Raw genomic sequence first — 23,171 nt, forward strand, 5'->3', positions numbered from 1 at the left:
AAGTTCCTCCTGATGTCCACCCTGAGCCTGCCCTGGCCCAGCCTGAGGCCATTTCCCCTTGTCCTGTCCCTGTTCCCTGGCAGCAGAGCCTGATCCTCCCGGCTGTGCCCTCCTTTCAGGGACTTGTGCAGAGCCACAAGGTCCCCCCGAGCCTCCTTTTCTCCAGGCTGAGCCCCTTCCCAGCTCCCTCAGCCCCTCCTGGGGCTCCATTCCCTTCCCAGCTCCATTCCCTTCTCTGGACACGCTCCAGCCCCTCCAGGTCTCTCCTGTCAGAAGGGGCCCAGAGCTGCCTCCAGCACTGGAGGTGCCCCAGCAGTGCCAGCACAGGGGACGGGCACTGCCCTGGCCCTGCTGCCACCCCAGACCTGGAACAGCCCAGAGGGCTTTTGGCCACTGGCACACCTGGCACACCTGTGCTCATGTCCACCACTGGCACCAGCACCCCCAGGAAATCTTACCCAGCGCCATGAAACCATGACCCCCTCTTTGCCAGCACTGCACCTTGTGCTGGACGGCTTCCTCAGGGTCAGGAGCTCCTCAGTGTCCCTTCAGGAGCAGCCAGAGAACCATTCCCTCTCTGCCCCTGCCAGCCTGGCACAGCAGGAGCACACTCCTGCCTCACCCCAGCCAGCAGGAACCTGCACACTGCAAACTGAAACCATCTGCACTCCTGACTCCATGGCAGCAGTGACCCAGCCAGGGCTGGAGAAGGCTGGGGATCATCCTGCATGAAGCTCCTCTGCTCCTGCTCTGTCAGCTCCAGGGACACCAGCTCCTCTCCAAGGACAGACTCCTTCCCTTCTGGGGACATGTTGCCTCCTCCACTGCCCCCCCAAATCCATTGTCTCTTCTCCAAATCCATGGTGTGTGGCCAGAGAGCTTTTTCCAGGCATATCTTACAGGCTGGAGCACAGCCAGGGACTGGCACAGGCTGCCCAGAGAAGCTGTGGCTGCCCCTGGAACCCTGGAAGTGTTCCAGACCAGGCTGCACTGGGCTTGGAGCAACCTGGGACAGTAGAAGGTGTCCCTGCCCATGGCAGGGCATGGCACTGGATGAGCTTTAAGGTCTCTTCCAGCCCCATTTGTGAGTCTGACAAGGTAACCCAGCTTTGGAAGCTTGAAAGGGTGCACACATCAAGCCTCAATGCCTAAATCAAGGCTGGAATATCTGACTCAGTACCAAGATTTGTGCTGGATCAGCCACTTTCCCCAGGCTAAAATTGCCCGAACAATATCTGGTTTGGCACAAGGAGACAGGAATTATGTGGGTCCCATGGATATGACTGTATGGAGCAGCCATGGGGCAGGAGAATGGCAGTCCTGAGGTCCATGGCGGCAGTTCCTGGGCTGGCCCTGCCCCCAGGAAACCCAGAGCTCCCTCTGCAGTACTTTCATTTGAGGGACATCCCCAGAGCTCACTGGATGCATCAACAAGTGACCACTGTCTCCCTGGATCCCAGCCCAGGAGGAGGAGAAGCTCCCAGTGACACTGTGGCCCCATAAGAAAGGGTAGTGTTCCATGTTTCACATGGTCCCACCATTACCACACTGGTCCTTGCTGCACCCACAGCCCTCCCAATCCCAGGTTTCAATTCAAGCCTTTGCCACAAAATCCTGGTTCTCTCTGCAGTCCCCCCAACCCACAAACCTCGGGTCTCACTGCCGCTATCCTCCTAAACCCTGTGTTTTCCTGATACCACCCCTAATCTGGGGTCTCACAGCAGAACTCTCCATACCCTGAAACCCCAATGTCTAGCTGGAGCCTCGAACCAAAACCCTGGCTTTCTTGCAACCCCCTGCCATGGTTTGACACTGGCCAAAAACCAGGATACCCACGAAGAAAACTGCACTCATGCTCTTCTGCTGTAGTTGAGCAGAGGAGGGGGAAATGCGGAGGCTGGTCAATTGGCTGAGGAGAATCTTACCACACTCCCCTTGAGGGACAACCCTTAAGCAACAACCTCTCTAGTCATGGTGAGGACAAAAAGCTTCCCCCAGAATGCATCGTTACTGTATGTTGGTTCTATTTATCCTATTGGTCCTTCCCCTTTGTTCCACCCCTGTGCCCTCATCTCATCCATTCTGATGTTCTGTCCCCTGCTTGCTATCCCTATATAAATCCCTGCTCTCTCTGCCTGGAGAGTTCTTAATCAGGACCCCTTTGCTGTAGGAGCTCCTTAAAGACCCTCTGTGGAACCCCATATGAAGACTCCGTCCCTTCCTTCTGTGCCGCTCTGGCTGAAATCACCCAAGAGCTGAAATCACTCAGCAAGAGCAAGATGTGTCTGTGCACCTAGGGCATCTTTTTTAAACATGCTTCTCTACCGTTTCCACCTGCCGTGACAAGTGGCGCCCGAACAGGGACCCTGTATAGGGGGTCCCTGGAGAAGCATCTCCACCAGCCTTGTGCTGCTGGACACAAGCTGCTTTCAGAACAGCCACTTCCTTGAGACGAACCACTTATGTTCTAAGGAGTGTTATCCGAAGGGTGACCAGGACCCTCCAAAGAAGCTAGGAAAATCCCGAAAGCTGGTCAACAAGTGACCACCCACCCAGTGGGTTTAGTTTGACCTGAAGAAAGACAGTGAGTTTCATACATATACATACATATATACACACACACACACACACACACACACACACACACACACACACACATATATATATATATATATATATATATATATTGGGGTCACCTTTTTCAATTTTTCTTTCTCCCCTTTTACTTCTGGTTGTGGGAGAGAAGCCTGAGTACGTGAAACCAACTTACCTGTCCTAAACTTAGTCTTCCTTGAAGGGACATTCATCTCCAAGTTGTGAGTGCTCTTGTAGCAGGGAAATTCAAGTTTTCTAAGGGGAATCCTAAGAGGTTTATATCCTTAACCATAAGTGTCTTCTTTCTAATTTGTTTGGGGAAGTTTTACTCTTTGTTTCACATTATTGTTAAGTCAATGGTAAAAATGGGGAATGATTCAGGGAATGATTTGGGAAAAGTTTCAGGTCTCTCGTTCAAAATTCCTTCCCCTCCATCCTCTTCCCAAGCCCCCAAACCCCCTTGCCCTCAAGAGGGGTAATCAGCTAGAGGGTCTTGCTACTCTGCACAGGCTTGCTACTGTCTCCCTGATGCTCCCCCATCCCCTCTATCCCATTGCCAGGACAACACTGGCCATGCCATCTTGGACCTTCCCCTCAACCTTGTCCCTATGCCCATGTACCTTGTTCCATCTCCCCATGCTGCTGTTATCCCACAAAATGGTGCTGGCAACACGGCCAACCTCGCCATCTTGTCTTCTTCTCTTCCAAGTTTTCCTGCCCTCGTGTGTCAAAATGGCCCCTCTTATGCCTTTTCCATTCCTCTCCATGGCGCTCGGCTCCCCCCTTCCCTCTGAGTCAACAGGTGTAACCATGTCTGAACCCTCCTGTCATGGTTTCAGTTCAAAACCAGACAGAAACAGTAATTTTGCATAGTGGTTTTGGTTTGCTAATGTCAGATTTCCCCAATTTTGAGATTTCCTAACTAATGAGTCCATGAGTGTGGTGGGCTTCAGAACTGGTTAATCACCAGTGCACTCATTTCCTGCTGTGAGACAGTATTAGGGAAAAAAAGGCAAAGTAGGCTCCAAACTTTAAAAGGGTAAAAAGAAAATTTTATTAATAGTTACTAAAAGGAAAAAAAAAGTAGTGAGAATCAAAACAAACCCTTCAGAACATTTCTCCTCCCCCGACAACCTCTTATTTTTCACTGATAATGTAAAGAAACAAAACTTAAAATTTCCAGTCAGTTTACCACCTTGAAAATAGTCTTTTTTCAGTTCATTTAGGGATAGAAGTCTCTCTTGTTAAGGTTATGGAGACTTCTCCACTAGAGGAAAAAACAGTTCTCTCGTGGTTCTCAATTTCATCCCAAACAACAGCCGCCTAGGAAACCCTGCCATCAGGAAATCCTTCCCATTTTCACAAGCCTCCCCACAGCTTGTTGATGGGCCATGTCAACTTATGGAGTATTGTTTTAAAGATGAGCTGTTCAAAGGAAAAATTCTCATTATCTATCTCTAAAATAATCTCCATCCTTGGGAACAGAAATCTCCAGGAAGCACAGGTCTACTCTTCTCTCTCCATTTAAACTTCTCATGGGATCACTGCTATTTCAACATCTGCTTATCTTAGGATGGAGGCCTTTGCTTGATATCAATTTGAACACTTTCATCTCCCCATAGTTTCATACATTATAAAAAAAAAAAAAGAGTCTTTTCTCCATAGTTTACAAGAGAATTTCAGCTCCAAAAACAAGGCATCTCCTCACCCCTTCCATCTGGGACTTAACTTCTTCTTCACTGACCTCGATGTATTCATGCTGTTCCTTTACATGCTTGCATCTTGTTCTTTTCTCTCACTCAAAGGAGGATTGAAACACTGAAAGGGTTAACATCACACCTGGGCTCTTCAAATGGCCACCTGAGACAGTTCCCGAGTTTTTTCATCTTTAACATGTGTGTTTGACAGAGGCATGTCCAGCTTCTTGGTGCTTCAACAGACTGTCAGTTACACAAAAATCTTTGCATCACTTCCCTGAATTTCCTCCCATTTCAAACCAGGACAGGGGCTAAACTGTGGCAGGATCCCCGGAGCAGTGGGCTGAAGCAGTGGAGTTGGGCAGACCCAGGGCAGAAAGCTAAATTGTAGCAATGTTCCTGCAGGAGCCAAATGCTGTCGATAGCATACACGACCACTATCCTCAACCGCTGAGCCAAAAAAGCGGCCATAAACCAGCCCCCACATCCCAGACAGAGTCCCAGACTCCATCCCAGTACAACTCATGGTGTTATGCCACCACTCCTGAAGAACCTACTCCCCCTTCCCCTGGCATGACTCCCAAACTCTTGTTCCCCTGGCCAAGCCACTACAGTGGTATGTGAGTGCTTGGCCATTTTTTTCTTTTTTAATTGCCCCCAATTTGTCTTCTGGATAACCTCCTTCCCTCACAGTGTCTTTCTTCCACATAACAAATGGGAGAAAATGCCCTGAAAAAACCCAAACCCACAACAGGAGAGGAAGAGGATTTCAAAATGTTGGTAGCTCCCCAATCCTGTGGATGAAGAGGAAGGACGGCAGACACAGATTTAGAGGAATTTAGGCCAGTGGCAGGGACAATATGCTCAGGAGAAGAGAGAAAAAATGAGGAAAGGGGGAAATTCAAGCCCCTCTCAGGCAGGTACAGATGGACTGGTCCTGGTAACGATGCCTTTTTCAGAACCAAGTTGAGGTCCCGGAAGGACTTGGTAGGGACTTGCAGGGAAAATCCTCAGAAGGCAAGTAAGGCATTTGAGACCATTTTAAGGAACCAGGGTCCCGATTGGAATGATATTCAGGTGGTTTTAGATACACTGCTGAACATAGATGAGAAGACAGTGGTGGTAGCAAAGTCAAAGGAAGAGGTAGAATGAGTTTATGCTCAAAATGTGCAACCAGGAAAAGCAGATCAACGTTTTCCACCTGGTGATCCAAGACTGGATCCCAACTGTCACGAAAATTAATCCACAAACACCAGATGTTCATGTCCAAAAAGGAGACAGAGGAGTCCAGCTGCTTTATTTGAATAAAGAGAAAGGTCATAGGTGTTGTATTGCACTAAACAGTTTATTTAGTAGTTGTTTTGCACCGGGCGATGGGAAGTTTGTACTGAGTATGGTATGTCATGTAGATTATTCCCCCTTTCTCATCACGTGGTCTCTCCCCATGAACCCCTTTCTACACACCTGGTGGTTTGTCCCATGGATACCCCTCCCCTCACCCTCCCCAGTGTTATCCCATTGGCTGGGTCCTCTTTCCCCGCCCCCATCCTCGGTTATAAAACCCCACTGCAGGCATTGTTAGCTCTCTTTTCTACCTGGTGGTTGCTGGAAGCGGAGCGTCCCATCCCAAGCCAATAAACAGGACTCTTGTCCCCACGTGAAGAAGAGCGCTTCTCGTCTCTTACTTTCTGTCCATGCAAGGCCGTGTGGGCTTGGGTTCGAGCTAGCTGGAAAGAACCCATAGAAAGCCCAGAGAGCCACAGATTACTGCACATAGGAATTTCCCATGGGGTGTCTCAAGTTGTTGGAGGTTGCAGCCTGTCGCAGACATTTTTTCATAGAAATTCTTTCCTTTGGGATTTGTGCATCTTCTGGGAAGCAAGGGCCCCAGAAGAGGAATGTAAACAATTGTTGTCGGCTGCTGTGGCATGCAATAGGATGCACCTTTGATTGGTTCATGTTCCGTGTTTATAGTTGAGGGCTAATCACAGGAGCAAGCTGGGGATGGAGTCCCCTGACACAGAACTTTGTTATAGATTCTTTCTATTCTATTCTTAGCTTAGCAAGCCTCTTCAACTTCTCTCTTTACTCCTATTAGTATAGTAATAATGTATTATATAGCATATATCAATAAATCCAGCCTTCTGATCATCAAACAAGATTCTTGTCCTTCTCTCTCACCCCAGTGACCTCCTCAGATCACTGTAATAGTTGGTGACCCCTCGTGTCAGAGCAAAAATTAATTTGATAAGACCAGAGGAGCAAATTGCTGCACTGGGTAAAATCCTGTATGTGTAGCATTTGATGGTTGCTTTGAAGTGACCACAGAAGTGGATTCAAGCCAGGAGCTGAAGAACTGAAGATCCTGATTTGGACAGAGTTCACAGCCAAGGCTGACCACAAGTGAACCTTCTTCGGGAAAACCTTCAGGAAACACGGTAGACAAGAGCAGCATACCCGCGGAGCTGACCAGAGCAATCTGGACTCTTTCAAAAGGTACTGTTCGTTTTTCTATCCCTGAGGATTCAGCCCTTCGTAGTTTGTGGCTGTTCGTATGGCAGACACATGCCTTGCAGGAAGAGGTTCGTTTTTCTCCTTCAGAGGAGAACCTTATTGCCCTCTGGCAAGAATGGTGTAGAGAAGATGATTTTTTTCTGTCAGAAATAGATCTCTATGAGTTCTTTCGATGGGCAGACCTTTTTGGGTTCTTTACTGATGCCCTATACGCTTTGGATGTTTTCGTCTGGGAGTGCATGAATTCCATCTTTTATTTCGTCGACAGTCAGGGACGTCTTTTGCCTCCTGTATACCCAGCATTTATAAAGCTCTTCCCAGTTTTGAAAAGGAGAGCAGCTGTTTTTCCATGGATTTCTAACTGCTATGGGCAGACCTCGTTTCCACCGTCCCCAGTGGGAGAAGACCTGGTGGGGGATGAGATTCTGCTTCCCAGCCCCCCCTGCTTCTCGGCGGGGGGGGGAACGAAACTTTGCCGCGCGAAGAAGTTTTTTTTACTCTTTCTCCAGAGCCTGCACAGATGGAGCCTTCTCTTCCCCCCCCCTTCTCCCCTGCAGGGGGGATGGGAGTGGACGGTGCTCCCCCAGCCGGCTTCTTGGACCCTGCCCCGCTCAGAGATGGGGGTGGTACCGGTCCCAAAGGCCCCCCCGCCCCTGCCAGTGCCGCCTCTCTGCGTGATCCCATCTCCGCCTCTCCAAGCAGTCCAGCCCATGGCTTCACAGGCCTACCTGCCCCTGCCAGCACCTGCGTCTGAGAATGCAGGAGCAGCACTTCCTGTGCCTGAGTTGCTAGACGACGACAACGCGTCTCCAGCTTCCGACTCAGCGGAGGAGTTCTCTGCAGCCCCTTCAGCCCCCCCCGCCGCTTCCATCGGCCTACTCTGTGTGAGGGCGTACGTCGCCCTGAGGTCCGGCTGGCTTGGGTGAAGGCGGCCGACGCCTCCGCGCATCTGAGGTCCAGCCCCCCTCGGCGTCCTGGCCTCGGGCTGGGCTGGATTGCGGACGTGGATGGAATCGCGCCTATGAGCCGAGGAAAGGAGGCGGCCACTTGCTGGGGTGAAAACGTAGGTTTATTGAAGGTGGACAGAACCAACCACAGGGAGGGCACTGACCAGCAAATGGCGAGGAACAGGGGGTGCAACAAGGTTTTAAAGAAGAGGGGTGGGGAAAGGAGGGACGCCCAGCTAGCCAATAACAGAAAAACGTGGGAGGTACAGAACTTAATGGACATACAAGAACAACCAATAAATACAAAGTATAGGAGGGGTCCTGGGACCACAGCCACCACAACCCCCGGAGAGAAGAAGCCTCTAGAACTGAGGGAGGAGCAGGGGTGATTGACTGGGCACAGGGAGGAGAAAAACTTGACTTATAAGGATAGGAAGGGGGAGGAGAAATTACATAACCTAGGAGCTTCACAGCTAAGGGGGAGGGGGTAACCATGGAAACTAAACTGGCAGGAGAACAGTGGCGGGAAAACTGTGAGGGGAAGAACCTCACAAGAACTTTTACAAGAACATAGGGGGGGATACACCAACTGGGGGAGCAAGCAGAAAAACTTAAAAAACACACCACAACACTACTCACTGCCTCAAGCCAAGATGGTCCCTGTTCAGGATGGTGTTGAAGATGGCGCCGAACCTGCGGGAACCTTGGAGCAGCCCACGGCTGCTCCTACATCTAGCATGATTCCCTCCCCGGTTCTGGCTTGCCCCCCGCTGCCTTCACAGGCTGCCCCAGCAGTTCTGCCGCTGTCGGAGACTCTGTCCTCCGTGTCGGCATCAGAGACTGCCCTGGAACCGGTGGCTTGTTCGAGCTCAGGTCATACCGGTCCAGTTGCCTCTGTAGCAGTGGCCCCGGAGGCTGGCCTCCCTTTCCGTGGAGTGGGGAGTACTCGACAGCTGACTGTTGAGGCAGTCCGGCTGCCTGCTTTCAAGATCAGCGTTCTCGGCGGGTTGGGGGGTGTTTTTTCCGGGATTGTCCCATGGAGGCTGCCATCTCTGCCACCTCTCTTGTGCCCTAGTGGCGGGGGGTGGGTGCATCCCGAGAGCTCTGCCTCTGATCCCCAGCCCAGAGGGGGTGGGATGAAGCCATGGGGCAGATGAGAGACAAAACCAATGCATTATTTGCATTGCAGGCGAAGAGGGCACAGATGAGGAGACCATAGCTGGTTTGCTGTGGGAAACAAACATCTCCAGACCCCAGATGGGATTTCTGGGGAAGGCTTCTATTTCCCTGCTGCTGGCATGCCTCAGTGGTTTTGGGAAAAGGAAGCGTGTCACCACCTGTGCTGCCATTGCACTGGCAGCAGGGTGCAGGCCTGTGGGAATGCAGAGCCTGCCTCATGGGTTTGGCCTGGGCTGTTGGGCTCAGGAAGTTCCTGGGCCAGGCCTACTGCTTGGCCTCTTGATGTTTCTGGGAGTTGTGGTTTCTCCTACTGGTCCTGGTCCCCCTTTTTGGGCCAGTTTTGGGGTTCCTGGTCCATCATGGGCCAGGACCCCCCAGGGCCTTACCTTCTCTAGCACTGCTCTGCTCGGTGCTGCTCTTTTCCTTTTCAATCAAAAAAAAAAAAAAAATTAAATAAAAAAGATTGAAAATAGTGGGCAGCAGCTCTGAAGCACTGAAGCAGCAGCTCTGAAGCACTGAAGCATTGAAGGGCCAGAAAAGGACATTCTAAAAGTTGTTCACATTGTTTGAAATTGTTGTAAGACTGTCAATGGTTTGTGATAACTATTGATGGGACCTTTGCAGAAGTCTGTTTTCAGGACCAAAAAGGATTCTCAGATATCCCAAGAGAAACAACTTCAGCTCATGGACTGTTCCTGAAACTCAGCGGCTTGGACTTGAACTTTCTTTGCATTGTTTTTTGCATTTTCTTAGATTGTAGGATTGTTTTAGTGATTTGTTAGTATTGTATATTTTACAGGTGAAGAAATTTCCTGTTCATTTCACATCAGCATTTTTCTTTTCATTTATACAATTTAGAAAGGTGAGATGTCGCAGACATTTTTTCACAGAAATCCTTTCTTTGGGATTTGTGCATCTTCTGGGAAGCAAAGGCCCCAGAGGAAGAATGTAAACAATTGTTATCGGCTGCTGTGAAATGTAGCAGGTGCTCCTGTGATTGGATCATGTTCCGTGTTTACAGTTGAGGGCCAATCACAGAACCAAGCTTGGGGACAGACTCCCTGGATACAGAACTTTGTTATTCATTCTTTAATATTCTATTCTTAGCTTAGCAGCCTCTGCAACTTCTCTCCTTATTCTTTGTAGTATAGTAATAATGTATTATATATCATATATCAATAAATCCAGCCTTCTGATCATGAACTAAGATTCTCGTCCTTCTCTCTCACCATGAAGACCTCATCGCTGTAATAGGATCCCAAAAGCACACCAATTAACTGAAAACAATTTTCATATATACTTTTTCATTACATTGGTCAAGTTCATATTCATGAGGATTATACATATTCAAACATTCCTTTGAGTTTACATGTTCCAGGAATTCTCGTGCTTGGTTCGACACTTGATCCGTCTTCTTAAAGCATGCGCCACTCTGCAGATGAAATTTTTATTTTATTTCCTCACCAGACACCCTGTTCCATGGTTTGACAGTTCTTGATAGCCTGGTTCTTTTCAGTGGTATCTTATCATATGGATAAGATACTCCACAAGTACATGAAATCAATATTATCTGTTTCACACTGTTATCTGAGTTATACTCACCACTGTCAGTTAGTTACACCAAAAAAATAAAAACCAGTCGCTACTTCAGTGTCCCCGACATCTTTTCATAAAAATCCTTTCTTTGGGATTTTCCCCCTTCTGAGAAGCTGTGGCCTCAGCAACAAAATGTAAACAACGCTTATATGTTGGTGTGGAATGCAACAGGTGGATCCGTGATTGGTCTCTGGTGGATGTTTGGATGAGCTGGGTCTCAATCTCTGCTGGGACACAGACCTTTGTTCTTGATTCATTTTCTATTCTTAGCTTAGCTAGCCTTCTGAGAACTTTTCCCTCTATTCTTTTTAGTATAGTCATAATGTAATATATATCATAAAATAATAAATCAAGCCTTCTGAACATGAGGTCAACATTCTCGTCTCTCTCTTCATCCTGCAACCCTTGTGACCACTCTGACACTTCTGCAACAGTTATTGTGATAATAAACAGAAAATAGTCTCTATTTTAGTGTTTTGCAGGAGCCTAAAGTATATTTATCACACAAAAATATATAATCTACACCGGGATTATGGTAAAAAGGCTGACAAATTATACTGTACAAAAAGCGGTTAAAAAGTGATTACAAACTGTACTATACCAAAATAATTTGGAAAAGCCAATATGACAGTGAAGGGCAATGACTACATCGTTATTTCTTACAGACCATGGCAGCAACACAGCAAGGCCAGGTGTCCCCAGTCCCTGGCACTCACCTGTGCAGCACACGCTCACATGGCCCAGCTCTGGCTCCTGTCACCGGCTCTGGGTCTGCTTGGCCAGGGCTGGGCTTGGCAAGGTTTGGGTCCATTCCCCGTTGGTCCTGCAGGTTCCCAGCTGAGCAGCTCCAGAGCAGAGAACCTCGCTGGGATCCACCTTCTCAGCCCTCCCTGTGTGTGACAGGCCAGGCTTGGTTCCCAGCCCTGCCTCCCTTGGCACCTGCCACCGACATTGATTTCCCTGCATGTTGTGGTTTGGGGCTTCCTGCCCTCTCACTGTCCCTGCAGACAGTGAAGCTGCTCCTGGAGCAGAGACCCTGAATGGAGCAGAGCCTCTGCTGTCACATCCCCTTCCCCAGTGCCACCCCCTGTCCCCTGCCTGTCTGCAGCACACAGAGCTGTGGCTCCCCTGAACACAAAGGAGACACAGAGCAGTCCAAATCAACTCCTTTATTAGCAGAGTGGGAGAACCAGCAATCACTTGTTTTAAAATTTTAAAAGTTTAATAGTAATGAAATACCTATGAAAATAGTAATAACAAATTAGAGCAATAAGCATTTGGACAACCAGAGTAGGACAATAGAAGACAATAAAAAGCAAAGAGTTACAGATGTCTGGGTGCATTTTACTCCTTCTGCCAAGCAAAAGCCCATCTTACTAACAAAGGATTAATCCTTAAAAGCAATAGCTTATTGCATATTCATATATCTCATACATGATGCAAAAATTATTTTCAAACACAGGGTCTTTTCTGGTTATTGTCAACTCTCCTCTTCATCTTGTAAATCAATCGTCTTGGTCGCTCAAAGTCTGGTTCTTCCCAAGAAGGAGGCAGTAATTTTTCTATTGGGTTTTTGGTGTCTTGTTGCTGTTATCTCTATGCGAAGAATTTCTTGATTCTCTTATCCATTCCTTGAGCTACTTAGAAAAGTATCATCCATCACATAGTTTCTATTTTGTATTATGCTATAGCCTAAAATTTATACTTACCACACTACTTAAAAGAGATTAATACAACATAATTTTCCAACATAACATATGTAGTATTCATTTTAATATTTGCAAAGAGCCAAGCATGTAATATGCATTTTTCACATAGAGCCTGCAGGGTATGAGGCTGAAGCAGCCCTTCAGCAGCTTTCCAGGAAGGGCTTGGCCCTCCCATTGCCAGCAGGGTTTCAGCACCTGCACAGCAAAAGCCCCCACAGCTCCCTGGGGCAGAGCCAGCTGGTGCCACCTTCTCCAGAGCACGGCTCTGGTGCCACCAGCCTGCCTGGGCAGCACCAGCACTGCCCCGAGGGCTGCTGCTGAAGGTGCTGGCACACAGGATTCTCCACATGGGCCATTCCAAAGGATTTTGCTCAGCAGAAGGGCCAAGGGCAGGAGCAGCTCCTGCTGGGGCTGAGGGCGGGAGGGAAGGGCAGCAGCCCCAGGCACCTGAGCAGGAGCGGCTGCCCTGGATGGAGACACAGCACCCCTGAGACAGGGAGTGACAGCACTGCCTGAGCCTGGGGCAGTCGTGTCACTGCTCTCCTGAGCCTGCAGGCACAACAGCTCCTGCTGGGATAACAGCCTCAGTTGATCCAGGAGGCTTCAATGAGGGAGGGAAGGATGACACCCAAAAGCCAAGCAGCCCAGCTTGCAGCCAGTGTAGAGCTTGCATCAGGTTCCGCAGGCCTTTCTCCAAGCAGGACAGCTCCTTGCTGCAGGAAAACTGCCTCTGGGGCACTGTCCCTTCTTGTCTCACAGAAGTTGTTTCAAGGGGTGCTCTGAGTGCTGCCCTTTGCCCTATCCCTGGCCCTTGGCTCAGCCTTGGCCACAAGGCCAATTGTCCAAAGGAGGGGATTTGGTTTGTCTCTAGGACAAAGCTGAGGGAAATGTTTATGGTAAACAGGCAAGAGTATTCTGCCTTCCTCATGAAACAAAGGAGTTGCTAAGTGATGGGTGAAGTAATGCACCTTATTTCATCAAATTTGGGAGCAATTGGATACCATTGTCTTTCCTGGACTTGAGAGCATCATCATTGTAAATGCATTTTGTAAAAGACTGGTACAAAGTTTTCCTAAACTGCAAAGCTGTTGTGGTTCTTCCTTCCCATGGACATGGCCTAACGCTTCTCCAGCTCAGACAGTGCTTCTTGCTTGGTAACTCTCTGCCACGCCTCAGGGATTTCTCCTTTGCCCTTAAATTTCCCATTATACAAAACTTCCAGCTGTGTCCTGAAATGAGACACAAACCATTTCCAGTACGCCTGCATGGATGAGTCAGGAAGAATTTTCCAAGTGGAATAAGGGGGTCCAGCATCCCGGTATCTCTTGTATGGGAACCATTCATTGCGATGATCATTGAAAGAGACATCACTTACAACAGCGTTGGAACAAATATCAATGACCAGCTGGTCTGTCCCATGCCACTGGCGTCCCGTCAAAGCTCGTGGGCGATGGAAGACCAGCTGATGGTCTCCATCGTGATTCTGCATGGTGTTTGTGCAGACAGCCCCACAAAACGGACACTGCTCCCAGCACCCTGAAAAATGCTCTGCCAGGATGGTGTGAGTCTGCCCTGAAAATGAGCTCAGGTCTGCACCAGCAAATTCTTTCTTGAGCCTTTCCTTCAGGTCAGGCAGAGCTTCTGTCATGGCCCTGCTCAGGAACTCAATGTCTGTGACCTCCTGGTGCTCAATGCCCTTCAGGTCACTTCTGGGCAAGTTGATCACCTCTGAGAGTTCCCTGCAAAATTCATCCAGCCAGAGAGAGATTTTATCTTCTCTGTCTTTTCTGTCTTTGACAATTTTGGTTGATAAAGAAACAGCTGAAAGAATGTTGTTATAGAGAATATCAAGGGAGGACCCTAAAAAGTCCCCCCGACTCCGACTCCCATCTAAACAGTGCTCCCTAATTCGTGTCTCAATGTAAGTCTGAAAAAACTGTCTTGGGGTCCTAACGTACTGCTTGAAATACTCAAAATTTTCCTGTTCTGCCAGGTATCTCAGGATGCAAACTTCCAGATTGGCTCTGTTACCCCTGAAATCTGGGGATTTCTGCATGTCCTCAGCTATGGCTTTGGCTGTCCTCTCATAGACTGCCTGGCGAAGAGCTGGCTCAATCTTGTCACAAAGGAAAACAGCAAAAGTTGTGACAGAAGTGGCTCCTTGGCAGGAAATCTGGAAACATTGGAAGAAATCTTCTCTCTTGCTGTTCAGGTACACAACTGGGTCATTTGCCTTTTGGAATGCTTCGTGCATGGCTTTAAACCTTTCTGCTGCTATTTTGCACAGATAGAGAGACAAATCCATGCTGTAATCTCTGTTGAAATTATATTTCCCATTGCTGGGGACAGAGTTCACACCTTTCTGTACTTCATTCAGTATTTCATGAATAAAATTTCTATTGTAATCGCGTTTCTCTTCTTCCTTCTTAGCAATGTTTTCCTTAACACATGCTATGATGCTGTCTGTGATGTGCTGAAAGTTGATAACATCAGCATTGGAAATGCTCCTGGGATCTGAGATAAAGCCTAAATACTTTTTCTTCATGATGTGTTTCTCTGGATCAAAAGAAAATCCTCTGCCTCTGGGAAATGACCTCATCCGTGCATGAAAACCTGGCTCCTTAAAGTGCTCTAGAAGGACATCTTCGATTTGTGCATCAATATCCACCCGTTCCAGAGGACGAGCAGCACGGGAGACTTCAGCAATCCACTGGTTCCAGAGGAGAGTAAAGTTGTCCTTCAGTTCTCTCTCACTGAGGCTCTTCCCTTTCAGAGTCACAGCCAGGTCCTTACTCTTTTTCAGGAGCTCATCTTCATAGTCCAGCTTCCTTTCATCCAGTTTCTTCTGCTCCTTCTGAAGCTCAATAAGATTCTCACATTTCTTTTTTGTTTCATTAAGAAGAGTCTCTTTTAATTCCTTCAGCTTAAGCACTGTGCTTAATTTCCACTGGACCAGTGTCTCACAGTCTTTGTCTTCCCTGAAATACTTTTCCACTTCTTTCTCAATGGCATCACTTGTCTCTTGCACCTGCCCTTCTAGGTATTCTCTAGTGACATTCTGCCAGTCCCCATTCCGAATTTTGTTGACCAGTCTCATCTGTATATCTAAGATGTGACTCCTCAGCCTCCAGGTCCACTGACTAAAGGCACTTTCCAGTCTCCTGTACACAGCAATCTCCAGGGAATTCTTGAAGCTGAACACAAAGTTTTCATTCAGCAAAGCATTCCAGAGGTCACCAATACGATCTTTCAGGCTCGAGAGCCTCAAAATGCTGCGCTGTGACTGCTTCTTGGCAGCCTGGAGGATTTTGCTCTTGAGTTGCTGGGCATTCTGGCTGTATTTGGGATTTGGTGGTGCCATTGGGGGGTTTCCTTCCCACAGATGAGCAAAGTAGTGAATGTGGGTGTTCACATCAAAGCCAATGACATCGCTGAAGGAGGAGACATCACAGCACTCCTGCTGAGCAGCTACCACAGTCATTTCATCCAGCTTTTCCTGCAAACGCCTTCGTCCTTCCATGTTCTGCTCCTTGGCAGTTGCTTCCCCCACGTTTTGGTGGACAAAGAGGCAGCTTGGGGAAAGATTGACTTTCTTCATCCTCAGGAAAGCCTGCACAGCGATCTGGAGAACATCCTGCATTTCTGATGGATTTTCTCCAAAGATATTGATTACAGTCAAGTTGCCAACACCAATGACAAAGGTGGCCAGCTCGTTGTCATGGTTCAGAGAGTGTTTATTGGACATCTCGATGGCACGAAGTCCCTCTGTGTCAACCACCAGCACAAAATCAAAGCCCAAGTCTTGCTGTAGCTCCTCACCCACTGGGATGAGCTGCATGAAGGCCCCACAGGTGCATCTCCCTGCGCTGACGTTGAACTGCAGACCAAACATGGAATTCAGCAGGGTGGATTTGCCTGTGCTCTGGATGCCGAGCACAGAGAGCACAAACACTCGTTTGTCCCCCAGCCTCTCAATTAAGCTATCAAAGATTGCTCCCACCCAGCGCAAGGGCAGGTAAGAAGCGTCCCCATCCATCAGCTCCATGGGGTGCCCTGAAACCATCAGATCTGCTGCAATTTCTGGCAGTTTGACAAAATTGTCTTTCTTGTACTTCATTATTTCCAGAGCTTCATAAATCTGCCCTAACTCTCTCAATAGGTTCTCCAGGCCGATGGATGAATCATTGATTTCATCAGAGAGGGCATCCAAATGACTCAGCAACTCATCGTTGCCCCTGGGCTTTTCCTTGCTTTTCTTTCTTGACAGGATTTCAGACCATAATTTGTGATAGTCCTTCCTCAGTTCTTCAAGGCGACCACGAGACAGCTCATGCATAAAGACCTTCATCCAGTGCAGGAAGTATTTCTTGGTGTTTGCTGGCTGGACCTGGAGAAAGCCAAGGAATGATTTCATCAGTGTGTTGAGAGGGAAAGCTTGCTCAAGTTGCTTTTTTCTTATTGCTTTCTTCTCATATTCAATTTGGCTCCGATGATGCTCAACGCTCTTGTTCCTCTTCTCCTGCAAGCGAGTGAGTTCTTTGTCCTTTTGGCACCACTGGTACCACAGTTTTCCTTGAAGTGGCAGCAGCTGGGATTTGATCTCAGACAGCTTCTCTTTCTTCAGAAGCTCCACCAGCTCCTTTGCCTTTGCTTTGGCTGTCACACACGCATCTCGATCTGCATCCACTATGAATCCGTGCTGGCGAGCTTTGTCCATGCAGAACTCCAGGCTAAAACATGGATTAGACCCTTCCAGGAGATTCCCAATTGTCTTGGTCAGTTGGTCCATCAGTTCTGCTTCATTTCTGTCCTTGATCCCTATTGTTATGTTTTTGCTGGCTTGTCCAGCTGCAGCATTGTCATTTTCTGTGAGAAGACAAACCAAAGGCCTTTGTGACTGCCACAGGTCATGCAGAAGCTTTCTCCCCCTGTTGTCCATGTGCTCCCAGTCAGACACAAGAGCCACGTTGACAGAAGATATCTCCTGCAGGAACTGCAGCTGTGCTCCGTGATCCCTGGCATCTCCATGCAGGTTACAGAAAGCCACACAGCACTCAAAGGTGTCATCAGGGCTTCCACCAGGGTAGTACCAGGCGATCTCCACCAGTCCTTCCATCAGCAAACGCTCTCTGGTGCTGCCTCTGCAGTGGCGGTGGAAGAAAGTGTCGTGTTTGCGTTTGCTGAGCACAGCGTTGAGGAGCTGGGACTTGGAAGAGGAGGCCGAGCTGCCAATGCGGATGAAGGACACAATGGGTGTGTGTGTCTGAAAGATGAGTTTGTTGCTGAAACTCTTTGTTTGGGCCTGCTTTCCTGACTTCTCCACCTCTTTCCAGCTCCTTTGGATTTGGCTGAGTGCATAGAGCGGGAATTCGATGCGTGAAATGCTTGGGTTGGGCACCAGCAGAGGCAGCGCCAGTTGGCAGAACGCCAGCTTGGTTGCCAGGGTCTGTCTCAGGAAGTCATCAGCACAATGGAAAATGGCCATCTGCAGGTCCATGGGGTGCACATGGCCATCCCTGTTTGCACGTTCAGGGGCTGCTTTCATCAGCTTATCAAAAAAGTTTTCAAAGGAGTCTGATTGCTGGTGCTCTTGCTCTCTGGTTTCTGGCATGGATGCAAGGCCTGGGTTGCTCCTTTCCCAGCAAGTCAGGTACCTCACCTGGTAATCCACCGTTAATAGTTTTTTCAAGAAGTATAGTGGCAGTTCCTTGTCCTGGCTGGGCTGGCTGTCCTGCAGAGATGTCTTGCAGATGGTGCGGAAATCTCCCATCCCCATTTTCCTTGGATAGTGATTTTCCAGTCCAAGGCGCTTGAGCAACTGGAGGAATTCCTGGTTTGAAATGGCTTCATTTTCTTTGGCTTTGCTGCTTTCTGACTTGGACTGGGACTGACTGGGGGCTTCATGTGTTGGAAAAGTGTCTTCCAGGTCACTGAGTATGTTCTGCATCCTCTCCTCATCCCATTTGTCATCCAAGAACCCATTGATCAAGGAGTCCAAGTCCCGTTCCAGCCTCTCCCAGTCTTCATCTCCAGTGTGCTTTTGGAGGAGATTCTTTATCCGTGTGGACCATAAGCCTTTTATGTGATTTTCCATAAAAACCAAACGCTCCCTCTTCTGCTCAGGGGACAGCTTTTGACTTTCGGGTGTCACAGTCAGACCCGTCAGCAGGAGGGAGGCCTCAGCTCTGTCAGCATCTTGCTCCTTCAGGTTCACATACTGCTCACATGCCACTTCCATTTCCTTGGCCATGTACTGAATTTCTGCGTGTCCAAGGAGTTGCTGAAAAGTGCTGCTCTCGACCTGGTACCCTATGCTGGTGGCAATCAAGAGCACCAGCAGTTCCATATCCTTCTGAGCCTGTTCCTGGAGAGACTGGAGTAAGGAATAAATGGCAAGGCTGCTGGTCAGGGTGGCTTCTATCTTTGCTTCATGAACTGCAGAAGCAGAGCTTCCTGGTGCATAGGTGACAGCATGGATGTGCTCCTTCATTTGCTGCAGTGTTTTGATGAGCTGTTGAAGGTCAGAGACTTTGGGAGATCTGGGAAGTGGGTGCTCAGTCTGGTAGATCCATTGCATAATGGAGGAAGCCTCAGGGAAATCCTTGACAGAGTAGATATGAGGATTCAGGAGGCTCCTCAACATTGCCTTGATAGAGGTGGTGTTTTCTGGAGGTGACTTCTGGCAGCTCCGTACAATGTTCACCAGGAAGTCCTGCAGGGCTTTGTCTGACAGGCACACATTGATCCACACACTGGGGTTCCTGGTTTTTGCACTCAGATCATCTTTTAGCTCCATCAGCATGAGCAGCTTCCTTTCATCCACTTTTGTAACCTCCCAGGCCTTCACAGTTGCCATGAAATCTCTGGCCTCTTGCACTGCACTGTCCAGTTCCTCTCCAAAAACCATGCCAACGCTCTGATTCGTCAGTGCTTCGTAAGCAGCCCTGAGGGCTCTGCTCATCTGGCCTGCAGACTTAAAATCCTTGCAGTGATTGCGCAGGATGACATCCCACACTGGGATCAGCTCAAAGCCACGGTCGATAACGCACCACGTTGTGTTATCAGACACGAGCCCTGTTTTCCACTGAGGAAGGGAAGATGTGTCTGCTGGCCCCCCGGTGTTGACCACGTAGAGCTGAATTGCTGTATGAGAACTCTCTCTGGCTTTTCCCTGGACAGAAGCCTGTGAGCTGGATTTGGAAACATCCAGGGTCCCTCCTACACTGGCCCCAAAGCCACCCCAGCTGGCCCCAACAAAGATGTTCAGTGCTTCAGATGTTTCTCGCTTCACCTCTTCCCGCTGCTCAGCTCGGAATCCTTCTGTAGACGCCTTCCACCAGAATATGCCCCCAAAGTGGAGGGGACCCTGGTTTATATGGGACCCAAACCTGCTGAAGAAACTCTCACATATCTTCACCAAGGTGGAGTTGTCTTCTTTCTGACTGCAGCTCAAAAGCTGCTCCATGTCTTGCAGCTCCTGCAGAGCCGCATCCGAGAGGCGAAGCTGATGCCTTTGGAAGTAGCAGGAGGCCAGAGGGATGTACTGGTACTTGGTGGTGCAAAAGTAGCTTTGCTCAGAGCGGGACTGGTGGGTGTCCTCTGACTGCGAACTGCGGCTGTGATCTACACCCACTCCCACATTAATCCCCCAGAATGAGGATTTGGCAGAAACGCTCATGCTGAAGCCCAGCTGCTCCATGGACTTGGTGAAAGTGCATTCTGCTGCAGAGGAGGAGAACTCCTTCCTTTCAAGCAGCGATCCTTGCTCCGGACCGGTGAGCTGGAATCCCTCAGGAACCCTGAGGAGCTGCTCTCGCTTTGCCAGCACATCTTCAGGTCTGCTGGTTCTGTAGATGCCCTGCAGGGCCAATCCCCCTGATGCCCGCCTCAGTACCTCCGTGTCAGGGATGTTCTTCCCACTGCCTGCTGACTGCTCCTGCTGCTCCAGCTGCTTCTGGATGCTCTCCAGCATATCTGCCAAGGGTTTCTCTGGTGCTGGCCAGAACTCTTTTGGAATTTCCATGGCTCGCCACAGAGTCTCTGCTTTCTCCCTCAGAGCATCCTGGCTGTGGCTGTGACTGTTGAGCATTTCTGTCAGATCCTTCAGAGCTTGGTTGGCCTCATCTTGTCTCTGCTTTGCCTTCTCCAATTTATGCTTTTGCATCTCCTCACGCGTTTTGTCATCTGTTATTTTCAGGAGTTTCTGCAGTGCCTTTTTCTCCCAGGGATGCCGTACCTCACACTCCAGCCTGAGATAATCTTTATATTCCAGATGTTCCAGGGCTTCTCTGCACTTGATTCCCAGGATCTGTGTCACTTTGGGCAGCCAGTATCCAGCATCCAGTCCTTCCTTCTCAAATGCCTCTGCCAGGAGCTGTGTCTTTGCTTCCTCTTCCTGTGTGTCCTCCTGTGAAGCCATGGCTGTGGAGGAAGAACAGAGACTTTCCCTGAGGTGTTGTCAGAAACCCCAGACTCCTGGCAGAGGCTGTACAGCAGCTGCAGCCCTGAGGATTGCTCCCACCAGGCTGCTGGAGCCAGGCCTGGGATGGCACAAGAGCCAGGGTCTCCTTCCCATCACCCTGGATGTGCCTGTTGCTTTCCTGTTTGCAGGATCAACCCTGAAGGTGAGTCTTTATCCCAGAGACTGCACAAACAGAAAGAGATACACAGACACAGAGACACAGAGACACACACACACACAGACAAATGTTGTACACACACACACACAGACACACACACAGACAAATGTGCACACACACAGACGGACACAGAGACAGAAGCACAGGCACACACAGACTCACCCAGCCACACAACCTGCCCTGGACAAGGTGCTGCCTTCACCATCACCCACATCCTCCCAGCACAACTCCTCCATCCACAAGTGCAGACAGCCGGGGCCATTCCTGGCTCCCTGGAGCACTGGCACAGCCCCTCTGCCCATCCAGCAGCCCTGCCTGCATCCTGCACCCTCTGCCCAGCCCACGGCTGCCCTGCTCGCTGCCTGGCCCAGCCTGCTGCTCCCAGCACCCGGAGGCAGCGCTCACACACTCCCCCCATGGCACCCCACACTCCCCAGACACACTCCCCCCATGCCCCCCAGGGGCTCTGAGCTGTGCTCCTGCTCCAGCTGCCAGCGCAGCCCCTCCCTCGCCCCTCTCCGGCCTCTTCCCAGGAGCTGCTTCCTGGCACCCTCAGGGGCCCACCCAAGTGCAGGGGGAAAATCCACCTTGTCCCCGCCCACAGCTGTGCCTGGGACATCCTGGTGGCCCTTCAGGAGAGACTGGAGATGCTGGGAGCAGACTCAGAGAGGTGCTCTCTGTGATCTGCTGCTCATTAGCACAGATGATCTTGTCAGCCAAGTGCTCATTTGATTTAGTCTTGGCTTCAGCCACCACAGAGCCACTGAGCTTAAAATCTCTGGTGGCAAGAGGAAAAGTGCCAGCAAACCTTCAACCCTGGCCTTGAGGGGAGCAGACTTCAGGCTGCTCAGGGGCAACTTACAGAGGGCCCCAGGGAAACGGCTCTGGAAGGTGCTCGGGTCCTGTCTGGGGGTTTGTTCTTATCCCATAACCAGTTTGGTTTTTAATTTGGTTTGTGTCTGGAGTTTTTACTGTCCCCCCTCTGATTCAGGAGTATCACAATGCGTGAAGGGTGGCCCAGGTTTCTGTGTGGGGTTGGAGACCAGAGGCTGCTCTTCCTTCCAGCAGGGGTGATCAACACAGGGGCCATGCAATACAGTTGGTCTGACCTGAGATCCAGTTGCCCTATGTTTTTTTCCTTTCTTTCCCCTCTTCCTTTTTTCTTGTTTCAACACTGTGACCAGGGCTTGCCATCTTGCTTCTCTGCTCCTCTGCTGCTTGGGACCTGGGAGCACCCCTAGCCCCACTAGGCTCGACCTCAGGCCCAGTCATCACCGGTGAGCCATGCAAAGGAGCGGGCCCCCACCCCGCCCCTACTGCTTCAGGGGTTTTTGCTACACTTCAATACACCGCCCTGAGTTTTCAGTGGCACTGAGAGCAGCTGCTCCCTGTGGACTGTCCAGGGGAAGCCAACTCCCCTGTCCCCTGTCACCAGGGCCGCCTCGTCAGAGCCGCCATTGCCAGCGGAGAGGCGGCCGAGCTTGTGCCACAGTGCCCTCTGCAGCCGTGGAGGAATCATCGCACCTGCCCTGCCCAGCCGGGAGCCAGCAGCGCCCCTGCTGGCTGTGCCCGGAACTGCACCGCAGGAGCAGTGCGTGATGGGTGAGACAAGGCTGGGATTGGGTTTCTGGTTTTGGTTGTTTGTTTGTTGCCACTGCTGTTGTTGCTTGTTTCTCTTGGTAAATACATACGTATATATACACGCGCTAGTAAATACCTGTTATTCCTTTCCCTATATCTTTGCCTAAAAGCCCCATCATTTCAAAGTCATAATGATATGGAGAGAAGGGAGTCATATTCTACATTCCAGGGAGGTTCCTGCCTTCCTTGCTGGACACCTGTTTTTAAACCAGTACAGGTCCATCACTGCGAGTCACTTTTCATTGAAAAAGCCCTGAAGGATAGGGCAGTCATGGGTGACAGTCAGTACGGACTCAGGAGAAAAAATCCTGCTTGTCACCCTAAATTTCCTTTCACAACACATTAACACATGGAGTTGATCAAGGACAGCCAGTTAATCAGAGCTTTATGGATTTCAGGAAAGCTTTTGATCCTGCCTCTCCTAGGACCATGGTGTGTCCCTTCCAACTCAGGCCATTCCATCATTCCACAATTCTGTACCTAACAGACCTTGTGCTTTCACTGGGCACCTACCTTTAAATCTTTGGGATTTCTGACTCTTTCACACAACTCCAAGAATTGCCCAAGTCTCAGTTCCATTGGATACTGGAGAGATTTATTCCTTGCAAAAAATCCTTATGAGCATTCACCTTCCATCCCACCAAAGCCACAACA

General features: G+C 49.6%; 1 protein-coding gene across 1 annotated transcript; it reads right to left on the reverse strand.

Moving 5' to 3' along the window:
• Positions 1–13,296: 13,296 nt before the first annotated feature.
• On the reverse strand, positions 13,297–20,656 carry LOC132071196 (interferon-induced very large GTPase 1-like). Its single transcript, XM_059468610.1, has one exon. It carries the CDS (start codon positions 20,654–20,656, stop codon positions 13,355–13,357), a length of 7,302 nt encoding a protein of 2,433 aa, XP_059324593.1. The 3' UTR covers positions 13,297–13,354.
• Positions 20,657–23,171: the final 2,515 nt, after the last annotated feature.

The sequence above is a fragment of the Ammospiza nelsoni genome, chromosome 3 (assembly GCF_027579445.1).
Source record: "Ammospiza nelsoni isolate bAmmNel1 chromosome 3, bAmmNel1.pri, whole genome shotgun sequence".
NCBI lineage: Eukaryota > Metazoa > Chordata > Aves > Passeriformes > Passerellidae > Ammospiza > Ammospiza nelsoni.